Raw genomic sequence first — 24,868 nt, forward strand, 5'->3', positions numbered from 1 at the left:
AAATTATTAATTTACCTGATTGGCTCCAAGTCTTTACCGACAAAAAATATTATTTAATATAGATTATTAATTTATCGAGGTTATATTGTAGCATCATGGTATGGAAATAAAAGAAAAAATAATTGAAACCGATAAAATAGAGCAATCAAAACGATTGGAAGCCTGATGGATAGAAGAATGCGGGCTTGGTTTGGACCGGGACCACCAAGAACCTTGAACCAGGCCTGGTTGCTCGCGGCCCATTAGTTGCTCTTTGAAAGCCCCTAGTCACTGTCGTCTTCTTCACTCTCCATGAATCAAACACAGTCCTCCTCCTTCCCCCAGCTTCTCGTCCTTACCTCTCCGAAATTCGACTGAACAAAATAAACCACGTAGGCATGACGAGTCTTAGCTTTGACGAATCGAAGACGCTATTTGCGCTGTTGAAAGCCGAGCAAAGCCCAATACATGAGATCGTGTCGGACTTTATTTCCAGATTCCCATCCCATCGGCTTATCCATGTCTGCCATGCACTCTCCTTACTCCTGGAGGCAAGATATTATCTGTATTCATTAGAATTTAAGTACACGTATTTCAGTTTGTTAGGGTTTTCAGTGAATTTGCACTGTTCATGAGTAAAATTCTGATGATAATTGTTTCTCGCTGCTAGCATTCGAAATCTCCTGCTTTAGGTCATGGAATTATTGTAATTTGTTAGGGTTTGGGGGTTTGGGACTTTTGCGTTGTTAGTACACTTCACTGTGATCGTTTTATTTTATTTTTCTTTTCAAAGACTTCTCAATCAAAGAAAAATAACAACTATGATATGTTAAAACAAATGGAAAAGAAGTAAAATAAAATTTTAAACAAGTATTAAAGTCACAACCTTTTTTTTCCTTGCCTTTCACGTGGCCGAGTTACATTGAGTATGCTGCTTGCCATTTGTGCCACTTTATTTGAAAATAGTTGGGGTAGCTTATGATGCTTCAATGGTTGCTATTTAGGAGTTAGATGTATAGGGGAACGAGCAGCGTGATTGCTGTTTTTTGCCCTTTTTTTGAGCCACACTGGAATTATTCAATTTCAATCTGGTTTGTGTTAAATATGGCCAGATCCCTGAACTTGGTAAATTATTATTTCTCGAGGGGATTCTATAATTGAGGAGTGCGAAAAATCAAGTCTTTCCTTTGCTGAATATATATCATATAATTTTTTTCTTTTTTCTGTTTGTATGTCTGTCTCATACACATTTGCACAAATAGGATCCCAATTGTCTGGTAAACTCATGCTGGTGTCTAAAATTTCTATCCCCACAGACTCAACTCATATTATTGTCTACAAGATGTAAACTCATGCCAAAAAATGTTGATTTAGTAACATCATACACTAAATTATTGATAAATCATTTGATTGACCTGATATAAAAGAGATTAAATTTCCATCATTTGTATTTTTTCTTTAAGATTGTTCTTTTACTGAGATAGCATATTTGGATTTACTTGGTCGTACTCATATCTTACGAGTGTTCCCAGTCCCCCCAACAAGCCTTTTCCTATTCGCATGAATTCACTGGTCAGCCAGAAAATAATTATGCGCTCACTATACTCCTCTGTGATAAGATTCTTCTGCAATCAGTTACAGATTAGTTGGATGATGTACAATTGCAGGACAAAAAGATGTTAAATTCTACTGAACGTTTGATAGCATTTGCCATGCTTCATCAGAGTTGTTCAACCCAGCAACCTTCTGGAAACCCCTTCATAAGTTTTATTGTAAATGTAAGTGTGGTATGATATTCTTGGAATTGTGCATTTTAGATTCCATTCCTATTTATATGTGTGCTTGCTACGCTTTTAGGTTCTTATGCAATGCTTTTCATTGGCAAGATATTTTTTAGAATATTTGTGTACAATTTTCAAGGGTAGAGATTGATGCTTGTTTGAAAGCTGATGGGAGTTTTAATGCAGTAGCCTAAGATGTTGGCTTTATTGGAGGAAAATTGAAAGATAGATGTTGAATACACCTTAGATTACCGTACTCTATTGACTGAGATAACTCAGCTTACTAGCATAAAGTTATTTACATGATATTGCCTGGGAAACAGGCCAGTGGTCTTGAGTTTGATCCATCAATACCCTCTGTGATAGACAGTGCATCTGAAAAGTGGTATTGGTTAAGATAAAGTCTGTGAAAGAACTCTCATTCTCAAAAATTACGTTTTTGAAATCTTCCAATGTTTATGAACTATCTTGAATTCTGGATTAATACTTGTTTCATGATTGAGCAAATGAGCTACATACAATGATGGCATGGCTAGAAGAAGTTATATTATGTTTGCTATATGGCATGTGACTGCTTAATTCCCTTACAACTTGCAATTATCTCAACAAAGAAGTTGAACAATATGCGAATTGTTCTAATAGATACACAATGTCTTCTCAATAATGCATTTATTCAATTTCTCTGTTGTTTCATATCATCTTCTGTGACTGATCCTGGCGTTAGATAGACTGTTAAGGCCTATTGTGGATATATATGAAATGTCTTGGAGATTTGCTTACCGTAATTTACTTGTATTTGTTCATTTCCTCTCTTCCTTTTTCGTTGAATATAACTAATTTGGTTGTCCATCTTACTGATGATCACAATCATACATCTATATATATAAGGTATTAAGGTTTCATATTACTGGTTGCATTATCAAAAACAAAGACAATGAAGACTGACCATTGAGAGACAGAACAAGGAAAACCGGTAATTTTGGAGATATGCAAACAAGATGGGTCAAGCTGCTTCTCCAAGGCCAATCTTGTCTAGTTTACGCAGGCTTCATAAGAGAGCTCGGGCTCAGTTTGTTTACAAACAAGTCAGACCATCTATTGGCTCTTACAATAAATGCCGCCTGAGAGCTTTTCATATAAATGATCCTTATTTTGAAGCTGGGGCTTAGCATAAATTTTCAAGGACATGGTTTCATTTATTAATTCTTAACGGAGTATAGTAATGTCGTTTAACATGGAATCTAGGTTCTGATAGGGTTGCGATCGTTCAATCAGTTCGCCCATTCAGTTTTTGATTTACCTTGAGTTTTTTTTTTTTAAAAAAAAATTATATGCAACGGATGCATGTCGCAAAGTTGCTTCACCGTAATCTAGACGACATAGGTTCAAATCCTGCTCCGCAATGTGGGGGGTAAAGATGCGTGCATCTTGTGGTTCTTGTGGTTCCCCAATCCCTGGTAGAGGAGCCCTGTGCAGGGAGTTGTTTGGCCCCTTTTTATGTAGTGGAAACATTCATGTACCTGTGCTCCTTTTTTTTTTGAATGTATCTTTGTGTTTTTTTTTTACTTGCAGTGAATGCATCTTTGTACTCATGTTATACATTTTACTTTGGCTTTTATGCTATTTTTTGTGAATGATGTTGCAACAACTTTCCTGTTTTATCACAGGCTGCTTGTGATGATGAAGCTGAAAAGTATGAGAGGGCATTTGTTCTACAGTTGTTGGGCTCTGTTGTCTCTAGCAGTAGCAAAGAGGTTTAACTTTCCTCATTATATTCTTGAATTGATGACCATTAATAATGAGTCAGTCAGTTGTACACTTAGATATGCTCCATGACTATGATGGTTGAGGTTTGATGCTTTGTCATGTGAGCAAAACTGCGTATGTTTGAGTGAGGGCTGTGTAAACTTGTTCTTTTAATGTCCACCACTGTCTAATTGCTGTTAGGCTTCCTTAATGTAGTTAGCAGCTAGTTAATAGTTGGAGTACTTGTACTATTCTTTCTCTCATTATTTATATGAGTCTTTGTAAGTTTATCCTGATTATTGAGACATTAAAAATTTACCCTATCCTTGAAGTGACCAGAGCTTACTTTTATGTGAGCTGTGTGTTTGGTGGGATGCCATGGATAATTTATGTCTACCATTCTTGAAGTATAATGTGCCTGACAAAGGACGTTTCAGCTATCCAAATTGTCGGGGATACAAATAGTGATGTATCATTTTGAACTTATACTAACGTAGGTATTTTATCCTCTTGATTCCTGAGTTGCTTGTTTAGGCAGGTCCCAATTTTAAGACATGGTCACACACTCACACTGGTATATCGTGATTCCAAACCTGACTCGTTGAACTTGCACATGTGTCGTGATCCTTTTTTTTAAAGAACTTTTAGTCATTTATGGCAAAGTAAAAACATTTTTAAATTAGTTTCACATCCTTGGTTTTCATGTCTTTCTCTCATTCTTCCTTAATGATACTTGTGTTTTTGTATTTACTTATTAAGTAGTAACTACATCTACTCGTCATTATGGTCTTTGAAGCCGCTTTTTGGCTCTTATTTGCAGTTTCTTGAACAGCCTGCTACTGGCTACATTACTGGCTTTGATCCTTCAGGTCATGTAAGTACTTACATATAAACATGCCCAAGTTTGTATGAATAAAATTATGCTTTTAAGGAGTAAATTTATGTGAAGCATGTGTAACATACATGGCATTTATTGCATGTTATGTGCTAAATGATAGCTTCTCTTTGCTTGTGTCTCTATCATTGCTTTGGTTGATAAATATATTTGAATGAATTTACTGCCAGGTTTTCCCAAAGCGTGAACAGCTGCTGCAGCAGTACAGTGATAAAGTTTATCCAGAGCTATATAAGGGTTTATATAGTACAGCCTCAGTAAAAAATGTGGTGGCAGATCCTGATTTACCCCGTGGTTGTGATGCAAATTCACCAGAGTATGTCTCTTGGGAGTGAAGAAACTTGTCTTGGCCATTTGTCTCTATTTTCTGTTTCTTTTTCCTACATTTCAGAGTATACCATTATGTTCTCCATGATTGAAAATTGGTTTCTTATCTTTCTGAAAATGATAACTAAGGGGCATATTTTAGGTTTGATTTGCTACCTGGAGCCAAGCCTAAACTTGGATCTGGAGATAGGGACGAGATGCTTACTGGACTTTTGGCGAACGTCTCGTCTGATGGATTAGGTCCTCAGCTGATCAGGCCTCTTCCACCTATGTTACAAATACTGCGTGGAGATGTATGCTATTTATGATGTTCATGATTGATCAGCCAAATTTCCTTGTTTAAATTCTTCTATGGCCTTTTACAGCTAGTGTGGCTCACCCCTGACAACAATCATGAGCTTTCATGGGATCATGGCATGTGTGCTGATACCAGCAGGGGAGCAGCAGTTAGGAAATTAATTGCGAAAGCTTTGAAGGGAGCACTTGCACCTAATCAACAAGAGGTTCTAACTTCTAATACTTATGCATGAACTATATGCGATGAAAAATATTTTATAACTAGAGCTATCAAGTTATGAAAAAAGAGCTAAGGAGGTTAACACGCATGAAAAAGAGCTATAAAGTTCTGTTTTCTCCCCTGAATGGAAGAATGAAGTTCTGACTAAACGCTGGTTGACTGACAGAACGTCAGTCTAAAGTGAAATTGGTGAAAAGGACAAATAACTGCGTTGAATGCTAATTGCTAATAATTGTTCTGCTACTCTTAGGCAAATGATTTAAACTATGTTAAAGATTCTATGGACTGCTCCTCTTATATTAACAGAAATGCAAAAGATTTTATGTTGGTTTCTTTTCAGAGTGTGATTTCAAGAGTACAGCACTTTTATACGTCACATTGACAATATTTGGAGTAATAATTGGCATAAGGTTCTGCTTTTGTTTCACAGCAAGTATTGGTTGAGTTGTCAAATGATCCAAAACTAGTCTATCATTGTGGACTTACGCCAAAAAAACTACCGGTTTGTGATATGATTACCCTGGTCTTTGTCTTCAATACTACTATCAGTGATGCTGCCTTGATATTCAAAGGCCTCTTTGTCTTACTCTCAGGATTTGGTGGATAACAATCCCCTTATTGCGGTTGAATTTCTTACTAAGTTGATCAATTCACCTGAAATTGCTGAGTATGTTTCATTGTCTGGACTCTGGAGTACCTGTTTTACATGATAGAAGTGATATACTTTAACCTGTTTCTCTCTATCTCTCTAAATTTTATTCAGGTATTTTACAGTTCTTGTCAGTATGGAAATGAGTCTACATTCTATGGAAGTTGTAAATAGGCTCACAACAGCAGTTGAACTTCCGAAAGAATTTGTACGCCTGTATATAACAAATTGTATATCATCTTGCGAAAACATCAAGGTACCTCTCTTCCTGTGCATTTCTTTCTCCTTTTCATGCCTCTGTAACAACTCGTGGGTGATGAGTACATTTCCTGATATTATTAGACAAAGATGGGATTTTTTATTTGATCTATTTGGTTTATTTTTAAGTTGACTGGTACGTGAAAACCAATGAACATACCAGAAGTACTTTGTGTAGTTTTCCTACCTGCATGCGTTCTCTCTCTAATGTGCACCTATTTTTCTAGTAAAAAGGATCAAAAAGTTGTGAGGACATTCTGGAATTGTGGATGGTGACTTTAGACTATATGGTCAAATAGTGGAAGACTTAGGTGGCTGATGACTTGTTTATCATAAGCAGTGTTATTCCTTGGAATACAAGATTTAGGAGGGCAGTTCAAGGTGGGGGGGTCATTTGCTGAACTCTTTTATGTGAAAACTATGTTCAAACAAAGCAAGGAAAAGGGAAAAAAAAAGAAGGAAAGATGAAGATAGAATGTCCTGGTTGATTTGACTTCCAACTCCTTACATTTGCACAAGTGCTAGGTTCAATTCCTCCCTTCCTCAAAAAATTAAGAATTAACCCCATGAATAATAAAAAATAAAAAAAAACACCCCTGTTGGACTCTCAATGGGAACTGCATGTGTAAGCCAAGTGGGGAAATTTACCTCTTCTTCATAATTTGTTGGTTGTGAGAGAAATATGGTCCATGTTTTTCTTTTGTATCTAAAATCGAGTAGGCCATCGAATTTATCAGGGTATTGAAGTACTGCCCAGGAAAATTTTAGGTTACTGCCTTGTATTATGGCAATCGTGCTGGTTGAATAGAACTAGGAGCTCTTTTGTGATAGATATATGTCAAGATGAATGCTTAGATAGTTCTTTTTAATACGTGTTGTTAAAGCTTACAATTAAATCTAAGTTGTTCGATAACATATTAGTGTTTTTCTTATTATCCAGGATAAGTACATGCAGAACAGACTAGTTCGACTTGTTTGTGTTTTCCTGCAGAGTCTAATCCGAAATAGGATTATCGATGGTGAGTGTCTTCATCTTGGTGGGTGTTAGTTTATTTGTACATGTCTTTTTTTTTTTTGTTGCCCTTTTTTATTGGTTTTTTTTTTGGGGGGGGGGGGTGTTGGGTTTGAATAGATGTGGTTTGCCCCTTACAGCTGATTAAACTGTTACAAAGTTGCTCCCAGTGCGCTGTGTGTGCCCAAAGATAACACTTGAATACATTCACGTGTTATCTTGGCAGCTATCTTTGCTGATTTTGATTGTTGGTTGGCTTTTGCAGTTAAGGATCTGTTCATTGAAGTCCAAGCCTTTTGCATTGAGTTTTCGCGAATTAGGGAAGCGGCTACATTATTTAGGCTTCTTAAATCCTTGGAATGAATGATCTGTTCCATTTTCCCTCCTATTTTATCGTGGTAGGTGTCTTTTTTTTTTAAAAAAAGTAATAATTTCATGATAATAAGAAACAAATAGGGAAAAAAAAAAGAAGGTAAACAACACCTTTGCACAAAGATTCCGCAAAGGGCGGGATTGAGGGCTGACAAGATTTACGCAAACGTTACCTCACATAATATGTAAAGATTGCATCCCTATAAGTATCACTCGGCCAATTGTTTACCTGTATAATAATAAACAAATTAGTTATAAAATAAAATTCACTTTAATCTAGTTGTTTTTGAGGGCCAAATTATATTTATATACAAATGTATGTATTTGTTCTCTAAAGAATAAGAACAATATTTTGCAGGGAGACATGTTGGAAATCAGAATGTTACCAACCAGCATTAACACGGTACGCGTACATGTGACATTGGGCTGTGATTCTAAGGATAAAGACTATTATTGCTGCTCTCATGACATTATAAGAGTATGGTTTTACCTTTTTTTCATTAAATAAGTTAGTTAAATTATAATCATGTAGAATATTTGCAAATTGTTGGGAATCAATTTGCAAAGGCTTTAGTGGGTGTTAAAGTTGTATGTTGACATAGTTTTGGAAAGTAGATGTGAGAAATTCAAGAATCTGTACAATTGGGTTGGAACTTTTGGGTTGAACAAATATGTCTCCTTTTATATTGCTGATAGTCTTTAACTTTTAGGTTGAACAAATATGTCTCCTTTTATACTGCTCATAGTCTTTAAGCGATAGTCTTTTTGTTGGGTGAAGAGATGTTATGGTCAAGTACCTATTCACAAATTGCCACTGAAAGCATTACAGTCTAGGTTTGACATGGCAGGTATGTTCATGAGAAAAATTGGAGTCAGTCTGGAGGTTTTTTGAAGTTAGAGCTTTTGGGGGGTCTTCTAAAGTAAGGGTTCATTGTTCATGAGATGCAGGAGGTGGATGGACTGGAGGTGAAGCCAATTGACCTTGTTAAAAGGAGAGGGGCTTGATAGGGTTTTTGAGAGAATTTTTCAGAACCCCACTAATAACCCTCCCATATGAGAGGTTGAGAAAATAACCTTGAGGTTTGTTGAACTTTACTAAACCTTGGGCCTGTGAACAAAATTTTTTCCCAAATCCCTCCCGTTAAAAACTCCCCTACGCCTTCAAGTTTCTTTTCTAACTTGTGAAATCCTAGACGGTGGCAGAGTGCTCAACTAACATGATCCTCTCCTAACAACAGAAGTTTCTCAATTTGAATTATCTGCCTGCCAACCATGGAGCTTTATAATTGTTCCGTTTTTCTGTCCAGGTGTAGGTAGCACGCATCTTCATAGACATGTGACATGTCTATTTTACTGAGCCTCTCTCTGGTATAGTACTAGATCGTTACCCCTTTAATGGGGTCGGAACTTACCCGACAAGGAATTGCGCTACCTTAGGACCTTTATAGTTTATGGCCACCGTTCACTGGGGGTCAGTTGCCGGCTCCCATGTCGTCAGGCAAAAGTGGGCATTTCTTGGAAGCCATGTTGAGGGGAATTGGTCACAACATTTTGAGCAAAATATTATCAACAGATCCAGGTCACATTGGCTTAACGAAATCCACAAAAGTCTGCTCTTAGATAATCAGGTCCTTTTTTAACTACTTGGTTTCTTTTGATGTCTGTTCGATCCCTGCATTCTTCACCATGTTTGCCCATAGTATACAGGTGTTTGGGAGTGCCACCAATAATGGAGCCACCCTATCGAAGACAGCTCATGAATATCCACCTACGCTTTCTGGTTCTTCCCTAAAATTGGACACCATCACAAGCAGCTTTGTTACCGTAAGTGACAATGGCTGCTTTTTGAGCCATGCGTGCAGTGCTTTTTCTTAGATTCTAATGCATTTACCAATTATGATCCATCACTGACGCCACTACCTTCCATAAAAAGATTGATATATAAGGGACTGGCCTTTCCTTGCTCAAAAAGCCTCGACACAGAGAGATTATTAACATGAAGCCATCCACCATACTTAGAGCCCTCTCATTTTGGATTCCGTCGAGGCTATCTGCTTCTCTGGCTACAGTCGATCCTTTGTATTAGAACCAGAGCTCGATGCTATTCACTTCAGTCGCAAGATTTTGGGATAAATGGTGTTTCACAGACAGAATTTAGTAGTCCTACTGGGCTTATGGAAGCCCAAGAGCTTTCATGTAGAGACAAACATAAAGCCCAATATATGAGAGGACGGCCCAAAGAGCAAAAAGGCCCAAAAAGAGTACCCACAAAATCATTGGTCCGTCAGTTATCTCTGTCACAGACAGGTTAAACAACGAGCACAGCATTTTATTCTTCCATTTTAAAGGGTTTTTGCAACAAAAAACCCAGATTCCCTCCTACCAGAACAAGAATCCTAAACCCTAGTAATCTCTGATCATAAGTAAATCAATCCGGAAGCAAAGAAAAAGACGAACAAGAAGAAGAAGAAGAATATCGCGGAACGGTTAGTTTGTAAATATTTTCCTTTTTGGGCGCTTGCATTTGATTTTTGCATCGCATGCATCACATTTGAAAACAATCTACGGTTTACATTCGGAGTGTTTTGTTTTGTTTTTTTTTTCCTTTTCTCGATTCTTTTCCTTTTTTCTTGCGACTGATTGTGTATGAAAAGAAATCGTATTGGAATCGAAACCGTATTTGTTTCTTTTTCCCCCTTTTCACTGCAATTTATACGTTTTATTCTTTATCAGTTGATTTAGACAACTGTACTGGATTTTATTGATAATGAGAAAACTATTACTTTAGCTTTTTAAAATGGAAGAGGTAAGGAATTGATCATTCTAAGAAACAAGGGGCTTAGGGGTTGGTTTGAAAGTGAATGGGACCTGGTGGTTCAAAGTCGGATTTAATGAAGTACTTCTCTCTCCATATGACCTGCCTTTATATAAGTGCAGCATTTGGTTATTTTCTCATAATTTTTTCTGGGTTGGAGAGTTGAAATATTTCTTATATGAAAGGCTGATATTGTTTTATTGAAACTATATTTCGTCTTATATTAGATGTTTCCCGTTGCTGTTGCCATATGATTGATGTTAGTTTTCTTTTGTGTAACCTTCTTTTAATGCATGTGATTTTCCCATTTCTGTTGCTTTGCATTTACTTGATTAGGGATTTTTTGTTTAAATATGGTATTGGAATTTTGAATAATTGCGGTTTCTCTTGTTATTTGTGGGATGAAGACGGTTGGAACTAAAAGATATCAATTGTTGATATATATTGAGAGTCTGAGACTTAGAAGATGTCTGTTGATCCTAGCGCACCAATGAATTATGTGGATGATGATGCCTCTTCGGGTTCTGGGGATGATGTTAACTTGTTAGAGGGACACAACAAGCGTCAGTCAGTTACACCATCAAGTTCTGGTCGTCGTAAGAGAAGTCGGAAGGCTACCGGAGATGCAATTGTGGATGCCATGCTTGAAATAGCATCTGCATCAAAGATGAGAGCATCTGCTATCATGAAGAGTGAGGACAGATTTTCTATAAGCAAATGCATAAAAGTGTTGGATGAGATAAAAGGTGTTGACCAGCGGGTTTACTTTTTTGCCTTGGATTTATTTGAAAGCCCCAATGCCAGAGAAACATTTATATCACTTAAGAGTGAGAAACGGTTGTTATGGTTGCAGAGGAAGTGCAATGCTTCATCTAGTTGATAGTTGATCATGTTAGTCTTAGTTCAGTAGCTTTTGGTCATGGTTTATACAATCATTATCTTGAGTTTGTAATGAATTTGAAATCTTGGTCTAACCAATATGTTGATGAGCTTAAATGGAATACAGTAATGATTTTGTTTCTCACTTAGTTGTTTGTGTTTGAAGTCTATATGATGTTACTAGAATGCTTTACGTGCTATTAAGTTGGTCTATCTTTGAGTAGTTGTAATGTGTGATATATACTTTATTTCAATTCTATTTTTACATATACGTCTGTTAGCATGGATGATTTTGACTTAGAAGTGGATGAGATGAAACTAGTTGCCGCTGCTGCTGGTTACTATTATTATAATAGTGTAACTAGGCAACCTTGCCTTAGTTCATCTCCCAGTGGAAGTTGTTTCATGGGTGAAGTGCTGGAGGGTCATGATCATGTGAGTCATGAGATGTTTTGGATGGATAAACATGTTTTTCACAGATTATGAAACACTCTTCGACAAAGAGGCATCAGGCATGTTACATGACACATCAGGTGTTATGATAGAGGAGCAGCTCGCTATTTTCTTGAACTTCATTGGTCATAACGAGCGAAATAGAGTAATCCAAGAATGGTTTCAGCATTCTGGTGAAACCATAAGCCGGCATTTCAATAATGTGTTGAAGGCAGTAAAGTCACTGTTGCGTGAATTTCTGGAACCACCACCTCTCACCACTCCAACTGAAATTCTCAAGAGTACTAGATTCTTCCCGTATTTCAAGGTTATTTTCTTCTTTTCTTTTTCTATCATTTATGTGCATTTTGTTATGCCATTCACTCTGCTTCTTTCTGTTCAGGATTGTATTGGATTCATAGATGGCATGCATATTCGTGCACATGTCCATGCTAAAGACCAATCACGGTTTCGTAATCAGAGAGGATTTTTGTCGCAAAATGTCCTGGCGGCTTGCACATTTGACATGCAGTTCATATTTGTTTATCCGGGCTGGGAAGGCTCTGTTGCAGATTCACAAGTATTGAGGGCTGTCCTTGATGATCCAGATCAGAATTTCCCTCATGTTCCTGAAGGTTCTCAATATATATAAATATATTTAAGCTACTTTTACGTTTCAGTTTTCCCATATTATGTCTAATTCTCAATTCAACTTGTACATGGAGTTTTCCGTTATAGGTAAATATTATGTGGTTGATATATTATGGGGTACTCAAACATGGAAGGATTTATTGCTCCATATCCAGGAGTGCGATGTCACCTCCATGAATATAAGGGTGCTAATCATTCACCTAGAAATGCAAAGGAGCTGTTTAATCACCAGCATTCATCTCTTAGAAATGTCATCCAGAAGTCTTTCAATGTTCTCAAAGCTCGATTTCCTATTCTCAAACTCGCCCTTCGGTATGCATTTCATGTGCAGAGAGACATTGTCATAGCTACATGCGTGCTGCATAATTACATCCGGCGTGAGGAGACAAATGATTGGCTGTTTGCTGGTTTTGAAGGGGTGACAGTTGAAGAATTGCCTGATATCGATGATCAACAGGATGTGCATTTGGCTTCCGCTGTAGAGGATCAAGTTGCTTCCTCATTCAAAGCCTTGAACTATCAAGTTGAACTAGACTTGTCATGGATTTGTCCTTGGAAATTTTAGAGAAGATTTCACCTTTTGGTCTTTATTCTTCTATGTTATCGAAAGGGGTGGTTGAATATACCGTTATTTTTGTTAAATACAACATCAACAAATTTTGCTTGTAGAGGTTGAGTTTCTAATTTCTGTATAGGGATGAAAGTAAGTCATTGGTCGTATGGCAATCACTTTGCATGTGAGAGATATTCAACCATTAGGTTGTGAGTTTGAGTCCCACTCCCTCCCAAAAATCCCTGTTTCAAAATTTTTTTCCATCTGGGGACTGGGGGCCTTAAACTGCTAAGGTGTTTGTATACTCGTCACTCAACAGCAAGGGTAGTGGGCATAATTTAGGCCGTGGCCTGGATTTAGAGCCAAAAACTAGGCATCGGCCCGGCCTTGAAATATAAGGGCCGGGCTCCCAAGTTCAGATTACTATTCGGATTTCGGGTCAGACTTTGGATGAAAATGATGGCCCAGGCTGCTGAATCGAGCCATGGGTTGAGTTTTGGATCAACGGGCCGGGCTTAACAAAATTTAAAAGAGATAATTTAAAGTGGAAAGTGCGGCCCAAACAATAGGGCCCATCCCAGCGTCAAAACTTGGGCCCCCATTTTTTCTAAGCCCAGCCGAAGGTTTGATGACCCCATATATTATATAACGTCATCCGCACACGAATCCTTGGCCACCTTAGGCCCAGTTTTATCAAAATTCTCTGCTAAGTGCTAAGGTTGGTCCCTCAACATTTTTGTGGGCAAAAAATAGGTTCAAACAGGTTTTGGGTTCCAATGAAGGAAAAAATGGGCTGACCCAAATACATTCAAGGTCATTCAAGACCATGCGAATCAGTGCTCATCCAAACGACATCGGGAGCCTTATTCATTTCCCATCACTTTTTTCTTCATTTTGTTTAAACCATCCAGAGAAAAAAGTAATCCAGAACGTCTGTAAATCCTGACCACTGTCCATTCTATTGAAATAAATTAGTTGGAAAAACTACAGCATACAAAGTTTACACACATTCAAAGACCTTTTATATTATAAGCTAATTCATGGATAGAAAATGTACCCTAGCAAGTGCATACTCTTTTCCAGCTATCCATACACCAGTTTGGGACCACTGCACATCCTCCCAGTCAAGATTATCCTCCAATACCTGTACATTCCGAATTACACCCCAGTTAATAAAAACTAAAAGTTTGATCAATATCATCGATGAAAATTAAGAATTATAAGAAAAACTCGGTAGTGACGGATACTGAAACTTTTGATTCTTATATGATGCAGGCAGTTTGTTGAAGAATATTTCAGGGAGATGCTGAATTCGACAAGAAGCATTTGTGGGCACGGGAGACTGCTTGAAGCAATAGTCATGACCCTTTCCAGTGTGTAACAGATATATGGTGGATTTAACAGAGAAGAGACTTAACAGCACATACAAAGAGCGACAGAAAAGATGGCTTATCTAGCTGAAACTACAACACAAAGCTGGTTGTATCAGAAGAATCAAGTACCTCCACATATTCATGGGGCAATGGAATGCCAACAGAGCGCATAAACTTTTGTGGTAGAGGCGTCTTACAGCGAGACCATCGAAAGGCATCAATCATAATGTTCTCAGAGTCATTCTTATCACCATTAGCAGCAAGTGAGTGGTTATTAGGGGGCTTCTCTGTCTCTCCTTCATGGTTTTGAGATGCAAGTGCAGATTTGACCATTTTCTCCCCAGTAAAACAGAGTTCATACCTTCAGAAAAATCAACAGATTAATAATCACCATGTCATAGAAGAAGCTAACGATCTATTCACATTACATGCCTAAAATGTAATATTAATGAACGTGTAAACCTGCTGACAAGAAGCAATAGTTAGCATTGAAATTAAAAGACAAAGATGCTCAAAGCAGCTTCAAGCCACTTGGGGGGAAGGGAGTGAAATGCAGAACGTTAAAGGCCCATGTGGGCATATATTAAGAAGGTGGAAGTAACAGGCTCTACTCTCATTGGATCAATGCCTCTCTATGATCAGACCAGTTCACGCCATCCCCCAGACGAAGTCAAGGAATCTAGGAACCGTATGTCATAGTAACTGACGTTATGTTGCACAACAGATGCAAACATATTTGACATTCAGGTTTATCCTATTCTTGTCTTTTTTAATACTCCGCCCTTGCCAACGATATTTAACAGCTCAGAACAACGAGAAAGTCACAAAGGTATAAATTAATCTAAAACTCAAAATTGTAAACTGAGCAAGTATTTGATGAAAAGAGACTATACCTGCATGAATGTGTTTCTAAGTATAAAACTTCTCCCTTCTTCAAACGCGCTGAAGTATAAAGGGGCTTTTTCAAGCCCTTGTCAGCAACAACACTAATACTGTACTTAATCCTGGAGAAATTAGCAAAAGTTGAAACCAGTCAATGCATCAATAACATAGTAAAAAGAGGGAACAGCAAGAAAATAGACATTAGACAAGCGATAAATAACCATACATTAGACCATCGCAATGATGTTACAAACCAATCAAGTTCAATTTTCGTCAAATGGATTATCAGAATGGCATAAATAACCATACATTAGACCATCACAATGATATTACAGACCAATCAAGTTCAATTTTCGTCAAATGGATTATCAGAATGGCAAAAGGATTTGTGCTCAGCACAATAAACTTAATATCAAAATCGCATCAATCTGCTAGTCAAAGAAAGAATCCAAATAAATAAATGGAATATCCCACAAAATCGTAAGATGGAAGTAAATAAAAGCTGCAAAAAATACGCAAGAACCTCTCATTAAGCATAAAAGAAAAACAGCCAACCAATGAACGTGTAATCATGGCTTTTTAGGACATATATTTCAATGAACTAGGGAAGTTACATTTTAATCAACATCAAAAAATATACTCCAGACACCACAATGGCATCGGTGTCCTGGTTTAGTAAATAATAGGCAAAAAAAGAAAAAAAAAAAACAGAAGTTAAACCACTCCTGTACAAGAAGAAACTCTACCACTGGGCCATTGGTTTGCCTAACCGATTAATAAAAAAAAGGTTAAGACAGTCTACTGCTCCTTAGATTCCAACAACAAAGCAGAAAAAGAACAGATCTGAAACACAGAAGCAGATAAGCATGGGCAAAAATGTGTGCATATACACACCATCCATCAAGATACTTTCAGATACAACAAGGAGGAAACAAGCATTCTTAATTCTTATAGAGCATTTTCTGTTTCAGTCAAAAACATCAGCAATGGAAACATAAAACAGTTTTATCTTCTTCTTTTTTCTTGAATGAAACTTTTCTTGCTTAACCAAGGACCGTGCAAAGTCAGTTTTGGGGCACTGAAAAACACCATAAAGTTGTTTTGAAAGATGATAACCATGCAATACTTCAGTATTTGGCAACATCAAATTACAGCAGCTTAGGCTACTGACGTGCAAATACCACAGAGATCTGCAACTCTACAGAATTTAAAATCACTAAGCCATCAAAAGAAGATTATGAATGTACCAAGGTTCATTGCAAAGGTTGTACTGTATAGTAACTTCTCGTACAAATCTTTGTTGACGCAGTGCATTCTGAAGAAAGAAAGTCATCATGTGAGCTGATCAAGATTTAGAAGACAAGAAAGTATGGTAATAAACATTCTTGGTGGAAACATCAACACTCGAGGTAAACAAAAGTGATAATTATGCTAATTAAGGATTTATCTAGCTCCTGAGAATCAATGAATTTCAGATATAAGTTTTGGACTGAAAGACACTGGCATTGTTGGCAAGATACTCAAAAGATCTGCAGAAATATTTTGCACATTCTCTGACATCATCAAAACTGTTCTCTAATCACATCAAAGCTTTTTTCCTTCTTCCTATTGTAATCAATATAAGAATATATGAACCATCGTTTCTCTTTCTCAAACCTTCATTTGCAGAGAGAATTCTCTTCTTACAGTGTCAAAAGTGAAAGCAGAATTGCACGCTTCTCTCCAATATGTGACCAATTAAAAGAACAAACTCCTCTGGTAACTTCACAGATATTTTACTGAAGGAGACAATCTATCCATAGTTTCAGATCATGCATCCAGCCAAGTAAAGCAAGGTGACAGGGAAAATGGTGCAGAAACCGAGAAAATCATAACAGCGAATAAATTTGAAAAGATCATTGGAAAAAAGATTCCAGGAAATACCAAAGCAGCAGCCCTCGTGGTCATTGTTCGCTCAACAGCCACAGGAGCAAGGGTAGGTTCCACAGTCGATGTATGTGTAAGGCAAGGCTCAAGATCAATGGTCCCGCCACCTTTCTAAAATAAAAAAATAAGTAAACAAGAACCACGACAGAAATGTCAAAGAGAACAAAATCTTGATAACTGATTTTTCTACTAAAATAATAAGATAAAATAAAATGAATTCAGATAAAACTAAAGGGTAAGTCTTGACATCAAATTCATTATTTAGAACTGCCACCATAACTAGAGCACTAAAGGAGCACAGAACACAAAATCAAAAATTTTCAGCAATATGAATCTAAAACATAAAAACCAAAAACCTATAACTGGAACAATATGTCACCTTCACAATGCAGCATTGCTCCACACGGTAACTACAGCCAATTGCAGCTCCCCAGGCACGCGAACGAACATTATTTCTCAAAGTTGACGTGTAGCCTATACATAAGTAAAGAGCTACAGGGTCAGAACTATACACAAACAATAGTTGGCAATACAAATGGCCAAACTTGCAACAGCTCAAAAAGGTCAAACCCATTTACAAAAAGATTAATAGAACAACCTAAGTTATTAAAAACAGCTTTTGTGCATGTTAAAGAACCTGTTACGGTGACATATCCTCCAAATCTGTCCTTATAGCTATACACTTCCTAGTAAGCCTTATACTAGGATGACAAATGCTTTCAAGTCTTAAACATAGGCGAGGAGAACAAATCAGTTTAATGCTTTCTACAACAATAAGACAAAAGACTGCCTGATGCTCATTGGGAGCTGCAAATAAGGAGAGTAACTAGTAATAAGAATATAATAGGATTAGGAAGATACATATCCTTCATGAGGATGGCGGTAAGCAAATGTAAAGGGCAAATAATTTGCTTGGACACAAAGAGAGAGAGAGAGAGATGTGGAAAAATGCTCAACTTTTCCTTCTTAGGGCCAGGCGTGGACTTGCGTAGCAGCCAATGTCTCAGGCGGCCGAGCTTGCCAGCTTGGGCATGTCAATTGGGATGAAATTCTAGTCACAAGAAGTTACCAAACATGGAGAAAACTGGCAGCAGTACCTCCCAAAGAAAGGCTGAGGAAAGAACTTGTCAAAGTGCCATTTCAGCCACCAGGCAGTGATTCTCAATATTGTTCAATCAGAAAAGGAAAGGTCTTACCCATGCCAATTTGAAATAAAAAATTTAATCCCTCAATGAAAATTTTATAAGAAGACAACATTCTTTCCAGCTTGGAAATGGTGAATCCGAGGAGTAAAGGGAACAGCAAACGAGGTCAGAATATACTGAATCTTGTCATTTTTCAGAATGTTAAAGAAGAATTTATGAGTATGATACAGAAAAAGAACAAGCTGCCTCAAGTATCTTTTCTTTAATTTGATGATTTGCCCATTAGTCAATCAGTCATCACAGCATTAGAAACGAATTGAAGGTAATCTTAGAACCATACATCAGAGAATGCTGTATATATGCTTTACTGCTGAAAAAAAAGTGATGGAACTAACACATTCAAAGAGTCATACAATCATACCACGTATTAAATCAAATAGAATGAGCTTACTATCTTGCGGAGGCAACACTCGTATCACAGCACGCAGCTCCTGGATAGCACCTGGAGGAGGAGAAGCTGTAGGTCGGCAGTAACCAGTGTGCATGAGAACTGGAAGACAAGATTGCAGGATTAGTTCTATTCCTATTGACTATTGTCCACCATCAGACTCCAATGAATTGGCAGGTTAAAGAAGATAGGCGTATAATCTATATTCCATAGCACCACATACCAGCAACAAGATCAGAGTCATAGGTATATATATCTGTCCCCCATAACTGGCCCCCTCTCACCTGTACATATTACAGTCAAACTGAGAAAGACAATAAAGCAAGAAGCACATCATGGGCTCTCACTAATGCCAAAAGTAAAATCTACATCAAAGTTATGAGATTTGATCAGCATATCTATAGCAGTTTCTTAAGAACACTAAATACAAAGACTGACAACTTTCATTCTTTGAAAGAATGTTCTGAGCCCTCATTCGACATGATAAAATAGAAGGCACAAGAAAGGATCTTTCGAGCAGGGAACACACACTGAGCACAACAGCTTTGAATTGTCCATAAGCATATTAATCATGAATTCTGTAAAGCCTTACAATAAACACAATGCTCGGAAGTTAGAAAACCTAAATATTTTGCCACCAGATAGAGTTTACAACGCCAAGTTCCTAATAAAATAAATGTCACGTAATCTAAAAGAGTGAGTGCATATTAGACATACTTTCAAACTTATCAAAAACACATAAGACCCCCAACTAGAGCTGAAATTAATGAAAGAAACAAAAATACAAACAGAGAGAAACACATTCTCAAAAAAGCACAGACAGTTCACATAAGAACAGAGTAGTTATCTCCTACCTGGCGATTTATAGCAGTAACATGCTCAGTCGGTATCCTAATTTCTAGTGTAGGGCCATTTTGAGAGCTTTCGACATTTTTATCGGCTTGGGCAGATTCATACTCCTTCCACAGTTTTATTAGATCTTCCATGCATTCACCAATTTTATAAATAACAGATGATACCTCCGATTTACCTGAAACACCGGCAGCTTTCATACATCAAAAATGACACTATGAGCAATGATGGTTGAAAACAGGAAAAAAAATACATGTCAAAACTCAAAGAAAGCAATAAAAGGAAGGGAAAATGCTTGTTGCTAGGACCTTAGATATCGATTTCTTAGGGAAACAGAACATAGGAGAATAAGAAAAGGCAATGATTATACATAATGGTAGGATTGAGCAACCAAAACCCTAACCCAAAAATTTAAGAACCCTAGGACAAAAATTCCCAATTCCTTGATTTCTTGAAACTGAAACAGACTTTCAGCAAACAAGAAGAATAGAAACTTAAACTTCTAAGTTGAAATCCTGAATCTCTTAGGTAGGGTCGGATAAACTCACCTTCCCCTCTCAGCCTCTCACCGAGTGTGTCTAAGGAATCTCTCCTACAGCAAATTTGTATACAAACTCTCATTATATTAATTCATGACTTACATCCATATATATAGACTCCTAGTAATCCTAATTACATAAAAAACTTCCTTCAAATAAAACTAGGATCCCTAAAAGTAAACTAATATGACTCCAATTATAACTAGGACTTTACTTAACAAACTAACATAATAAAAGACTCTCAAAACAAATAACCAATACTAAATTCTAAATTCCAGCACACCTGGAAATTCCGACAATACCCTTACTAAGAAACTTGGTTAAAATAGACCCGATAATAGACTAACTTATAAAAGACTATATCAATGGTCCTCTTGCATCACAGAAACATGCTGCAAAATAGATCTGTATAATCTAAGTAACTTCCCATTAAATCCGCAATATTAAACAAGGCCACAAATTGTTGATGACCGTTGCATGCAAATCAGTAGCAGGCTAGCACCTTGATGAAGTAGAAAACTACAGATTACCTTGAGATCTGCAAAATACAGCAAGCAGAATATAATAGAATGAGTTCAACCACCAATTAAAGCCGAAAAATAGGTAACTATCAAATAAAGAAACAAAAGAAGTGGACATTTATATGGCACATGAACACACACGGATCCTTTTGGTGAAATCGATTATAATACTATCCGTAACTCCATAAGTAGTTACATTAACCTTTCATCCAAAGATAATACCCACAAATCAACAATAATTCTTGAACCAAATAAGAAATTCTCTGAAATCATTTTGTATATTTAGCGATGCACATACAAGACAACACCACCAAAGCAATTTTGTTTCCTAACCAAGACAGAGTAGTAATAATTGAAAAAAAGAAGCTGCAATTCAAAATGATTCTTTCTAATCCTCTATAACAGTGTACAGTACCTTGCTATAATACACACACTTACCAAAATAATAGATTTCAAAGGTAAAAAAAAGAGGAGGGGACCACATATATAAGACTCAACACAAAATGGTCACGCAAGAATTGAAGAGAGTAAATTCAAAAATTAGCATGATAGCACAAAATTTTCTCCATAAATTTAGCTGATAGAACATCTACAATAGGTTTTTTTTTTTGGGGGGGGGGGGATGGAACTCAATTTGAGGCGAAAATGAAAAAAAAATCTAAAGATATGAAATGGACAATAAAAATTTTAAAAAAAAAACCCATGAGTGTAAAAGCAGAGCAGAGGGAATTAAAAAAGAAAAAAAGGAAGAGAAAACCGATCGAAACAAATACGTATTTCTATACAAAGTAGCATCACAGTTTTCAACCCATACATTTAAGTTTTTGAAACAAACTACAAACATTTTTTGTCAAGGAAAACATGCAATACTTAGCATAAGATGCACATGCTCGCGCATCAATCAAAAGTCAATTTTCTCAAGAGTTGGACAGAAAGATCTAAGATCTCTAGAGTTGGCATGTTTGAACGTATGAACTGAGTTGTTTCCTACACTTACAGTATTGCTTCCATCAATTACTGCAGACTTGACGAATGAAGACAGCTACAGCAGCAAGAAACAGGAAAGGGGGTGGGGAGGCGACTAGAACCAGTAAGATCAACCAAGGTAAAAGATGAATAGCTTCTATGGTAAGAAGCTCTAATAATCTTCGCCATCAAATGCAATAACGGTCACATGCTAGTCATGTGACTTGTCTAAAATGTAACCACATAACAAAATACTAAAAAGAATTAAACGTGAAAACGGAAAACAACTCAAATGATGCAATAGAACAAGAGGAAAAAAAAAAGAAAAAAAGAAAAAGGAAGCAACATTCAATGCATAAGGCAAGGTTTGGGATGGACAGACTGGCACAGCCTCATCCCGCTTTACAAGGAAGCTATTTCTACAGCTTGAACTCACGAAGCTAAATTGCAATCAAGCAATTGCAACGTTATTCAAGGTTCCCTCAAAATATTAAAAGGAAATAATAAAATAATTAAAAGAAAGCATTGCTACTGTAGTACAGTGCTATAATAAGCATGAATTGTAATCAAGATCATCTCCATCAATCTCTCCAATTCAAGATATTATTTTTCAACCATTCACTAATTAATCTTCGCAATTGAGCCAAAATTATCTGTGAATCTCACAAACTAGTCCATTCAAAAAGAATCTCATAAACTAGTCGAGCATAACTTCCATGCTAGGATGGAAAATAGGTATTTTGATCCTCATTTTGTTGATGCTGCGCCTATTCAAGCATATCCTCCAAGTAGGAGTAAGGTTGGACAAGCGCAAAGAATTTTACTTATTTTTTCCCTAAAGAAATCAAAAGCAGTCACATTGTAATAAAGATTGTCAACAAACACAAATAAACGATCTTATCTTTGCATGCAATTATGGTATACTTCAACCAAAACACAACTGTGCAACAATGTCATCAATGAACCTGATAAAGGAGTCAACAAATTTAGCCCCAAATTCCAGTAATGATGAATTCAACATCTCCACGTGATGAGTTAAAAATGCAATCAATCATTAATTAGAATATCTAGTACTTGAATCAACAAACGAGACTAACAGTAAACACACCCTTCGTTTTCCTGAGAACGGGCCCCAAAACGAGGCTCGCGATTTACAACTTGAGGGCTACCCCTTGAACGAAGCATCCTCTTTTTCTGCTGGACTCCATAATTGAAGACATCCCTTTCCCTTTCTGAAGCCCCTTCACCATCTACACAACCATCATCTGACTCTTTGTCATAACACCTGCTGCGCTTTTCAGGTCTATCTCCTTCTACATCACAATCTTTTTCTTTCTTCCTGTCTCTGTCAGCATTTTTCCAGCTCTCAAAATCTTTCTGCTTTTTCTGCTCTGAGACCAAATTTTCCTGCTCTGACATTCTGACAGACACATTCCCTGATTCCTTCTCATTGTGTAAATTTTCTTTATCTAAGTTGTTCCATTTTTCTCTCTTGACATGATCCTTCTCCCTCTCCTTTAGTCGTTCTTTATCTTTTGAAATATCCTTCCTTTCCCTCTCCCATCGCTCTCCTTCCCTTGATGAATCTTTGCGTTCGCTCCTTTCCTTATCTCTATCTCCCCATTCTCGATGTTTCACTTCTTTCCTTTTTCTATCCTTGTCCTTAAATCTATCCTCACCTTTTGAGTCAACTTTGTTTTCTCCAACAGCCTCATTTGATTCTACATAATCCCTTTCTTCGGCTGCTGGGCATTCCTTTCCAATGTCAGTTGGGCCTTGTGAACTACCACGTGAATTATGCCAAGGGTCTATGTTTCCTCCTGGGGATTCAGAATATCTTTTTCCCCTATGGTATTCTTTTGGTTCTTTCCAGTTCAAATGGCTACTAGCTGCTTCCAAACCATCCTTTTCCGTCTTCCCATCACCCTTTGGATCATTATAAGTTTCCCTATCATATTTAATTTCTTTACCATCATCCCCCCTACCATCAAATTTAGCCTCTTTATCACCCTTGGCACTTTGGGATTCCCTCTTTGCCTCACCATACAACTCCCTAGCTTCTAACCTTTGGTCTCGGTTGTCAGCCCTATGTTCCCGATTTGGATCCCTCGACTCCGCCCTGTTCTCAGGTACAGCAGGATGAGCGTCCATATGTGAATCATTCGAGGATAACGGCATTCTATAGGTTGAATGCATGGGCGAGCTTCTATCAACATCTCGGGAATCAGGCCGGGTAACCTTTGCTGCTCGATAATCTTGACCCATCTCATAGGGAGGATGATATTCAGTTGAAAGAGGTGATGTCAGTTTCGGATACGCCCCTGCATCCTCGTGAGGATGCCTTGAAGAAGACGAATGGCCCCCCTCTTCTTGAGACCTTCTGGGTGTACCACTCATTCTGAATTCCAGTGCAATGAATAAGACTTAATCAGTTTTGTACAATCCGATGAAACATCTACTACTTACCTGCAAATTAGAAAAAAAAAAACACATAGGTTTTCACTCTCAGGGATAACAACTCATGTAATTGTGTAAATAAAACCAATTAAACTGACGTAGCCATAATCTTTTCGTTTTCTAGGTCTTCAAAAACGAATATTCAGCTTTCCAATTTCACCAAACCAGAAAACCACCAATGGCAAAAAACATCCGATCAAATTTCAAGCTTCCTCGCTTTACCTATTTTTTTTCCTAATTAACCAAACAGAAAGCAGATAACATCAACTTCGATAAGAGAAACAAGTTTCCATCACTCACCGAGAAGGAGAAGAAGCACCGCGGCTTCAGCCTTTCCAAGTCTTGTGTAATGGAATGAGAGAGATGGAAGGTGAAGAGAGGTAGAAGGACAGACGGAGAAGCTTCAAGGAGAAGATGGAGAACGGCAGGAGCGAGAAGATCTATGGATGGGACGTGAGTGTGAGATAATTTATTCGGGCGGAAATTAGGTGTGCAATTCTTGAGGGTTTGTTGTTCTGTTGGTGCTCGCGATGGATTTGTTTGATCGACCCATATGGGAACTTGGGAAGTATCCAACCCCTGCGTTTCTTTTTATTTTTTCATGTACGGGAATTTCCAATTCAACATTCCGAACTCTCCAATGGAATTTGTTGGTATATCAGCGGCAGATGTTATTCTCATTCTCAAGTGTCCATGCATATAACATATGAAATATAGCAATCCTGCTTCCTTAAGTCAAAAAGACTCATTCGATGCACCCCAAACATATGAAATTGAACAATTTGAAACCAACTTAGCAACCTATGAAATTGAACCATTTAAAGATAGTGTTTGGCAGTGTGTTTACACTGCGTTCAATTGCACCGCATCATAGTTTTTTGTGACACGTCAAA

At 37.3% G+C, this 24,868-nt stretch overlaps 3 protein-coding genes across 7 annotated transcripts; 2 read left to right on the forward strand and 1 right to left on the reverse strand.

The window, feature by feature from the left end:
• Window positions 1-266: 266 nt before the first annotated feature.
• LOC120016661 (CCR4-NOT transcription complex subunit 11-like) lies at window positions 267-8,251 on the forward strand. The gene is made up of 13 exons (XM_038869545.1): window positions 267-530; window positions 1,647-1,757; window positions 3,428-3,514; window positions 4,327-4,380; window positions 4,572-4,717; window positions 4,871-5,021; window positions 5,094-5,231; window positions 5,676-5,747; window positions 5,839-5,916; window positions 6,013-6,150; window positions 7,093-7,171; window positions 7,430-7,562; window positions 7,895-8,251. The coding sequence occupies exons 1-12, from the start codon at window positions 378-380 to the stop codon at window positions 7,525-7,527; spliced, it is 1,305 nt and encodes a 434-aa protein (XP_038725473.1). The 5' UTR covers window positions 267-377; the 3' UTR covers window positions 7,528-7,562; window positions 7,895-8,251.
• Window positions 8,252-8,618: 367 nt separating this feature from the next.
• Window positions 8,619-13,003, forward strand: LOC120016669. Of its 4 annotated transcripts, none has more exons than XM_038869584.1 (4): window positions 8,619-10,022; window positions 10,759-11,990; window positions 12,066-12,297; window positions 12,401-13,003. In XM_038869584.1, exons 2-4 carry the CDS (start codon window positions 11,673-11,675, stop codon window positions 12,658-12,660), a joined length of 810 nt encoding a protein of 269 aa, XP_038725512.1. In that variant the 5' UTR covers window positions 8,619-10,022; window positions 10,759-11,672; the 3' UTR covers window positions 12,661-13,003. The 4 variants fall into 4 exon arrangements, with proteins under 4 accessions (XP_038725512.1, XP_038725497.1, XP_038725486.1 ...); XM_038869569.1 differs by having other exon boundaries at window positions 8,619-9,360; window positions 9,470-10,022; window positions 10,759-12,297; XM_038869558.1 differs by having other exon boundaries at window positions 10,759-12,297.
• A 696-nt stretch (window positions 13,004-13,699) lies between these two features.
• Window positions 13,700-24,628, reverse strand: LOC120014299 (zinc finger CCCH domain-containing protein 13-like). 2 transcript variants are annotated; one of them, XM_038866228.1, is made up of 12 exons: window positions 24,276-24,628; window positions 22,627-23,916; window positions 20,562-20,569; window positions 19,495-19,670; window positions 18,864-18,924; window positions 18,644-18,742; window positions 17,427-17,521; window positions 17,045-17,158; window positions 16,369-16,436; window positions 15,133-15,243; window positions 14,369-14,600; window positions 13,700-14,010 (listed from the first exon to the last, which is right to left on the reverse strand). In XM_038866228.1, the coding sequence occupies exons 2-12, from the start codon at window positions 23,913-23,915 to the stop codon at window positions 13,900-13,902; spliced, it is 2,364 nt and encodes a 787-aa protein (XP_038722156.1). In that variant the 5' UTR covers window position 23,916; window positions 24,276-24,628; the 3' UTR covers window positions 13,700-13,899. The 2 variants fall into 2 exon arrangements, with proteins under 2 accessions (XP_038722156.1, XP_038722150.1); XM_038866222.1 differs by having other exon boundaries at window positions 22,627-23,984; window positions 24,276-24,627.
• Between the last annotated feature and the right edge of the window lie 240 nt (window positions 24,629-24,868).

This window comes from Tripterygium wilfordii, chromosome 2 (genome assembly GCF_013401445.1).
Source record: "Tripterygium wilfordii isolate XIE 37 chromosome 2, ASM1340144v1, whole genome shotgun sequence".
Taxonomy (NCBI): Eukaryota; Viridiplantae; Streptophyta; class Magnoliopsida; order Celastrales; family Celastraceae; genus Tripterygium; species Tripterygium wilfordii.

Bases quoted from the DNA above. Each gene is read 5' to 3' on its own strand.
- LOC120014299 (XM_038866228.1), bottom strand. From the start codon at position 23,915: ATGAGTGGTACACCCAGAAGGTCTCAAGAAGAGGGGGGCCATTCGTCT. The intron at 16,437-17,044 runs GTATTTCCTGGA...TTCTTTCTTCAG, and splicing joins CCACGAGGGCTGCTGCTTTG to AATGCACTGCGTCAACAAAG. The intron at 14,601-15,132 runs GTATAGTCTCTT...ATTTTTCTGAAG, and splicing joins TTAGAAACACATTCATGCAG to GTATGAACTCTGTTTTACTG.
- LOC120016669 (XM_038869558.1), top strand. From the start codon at position 11,673: ATGAGATGTTTTGGATGGATAAACATGTTTTTCACAGATTATGAAACA. The intron at 12,298-12,400 runs GTTCTCAATATA...TTTCCGTTATAG, and splicing joins TTTCCCTCATGTTCCTGAAG to GTAAATATTATGTGGTTGAT.
- LOC120016661 (XM_038869545.1), top strand. From the start codon at position 378: ATGACGAGTCTTAGCTTTGACGAATCGAAGACGCTATTTGCGCTGTTG. The intron at 4,381-4,571 runs GTAAGTACTTAC...ATTTACTGCCAG, and splicing joins GCTTTGATCCTTCAGGTCAT to GTTTTCCCAAAGCGTGAACA. The intron at 5,022-5,093 runs GTATGCTATTTA...GGCCTTTTACAG, and splicing joins TACAAATACTGCGTGGAGAT to CTAGTGTGGCTCACCCCTGA.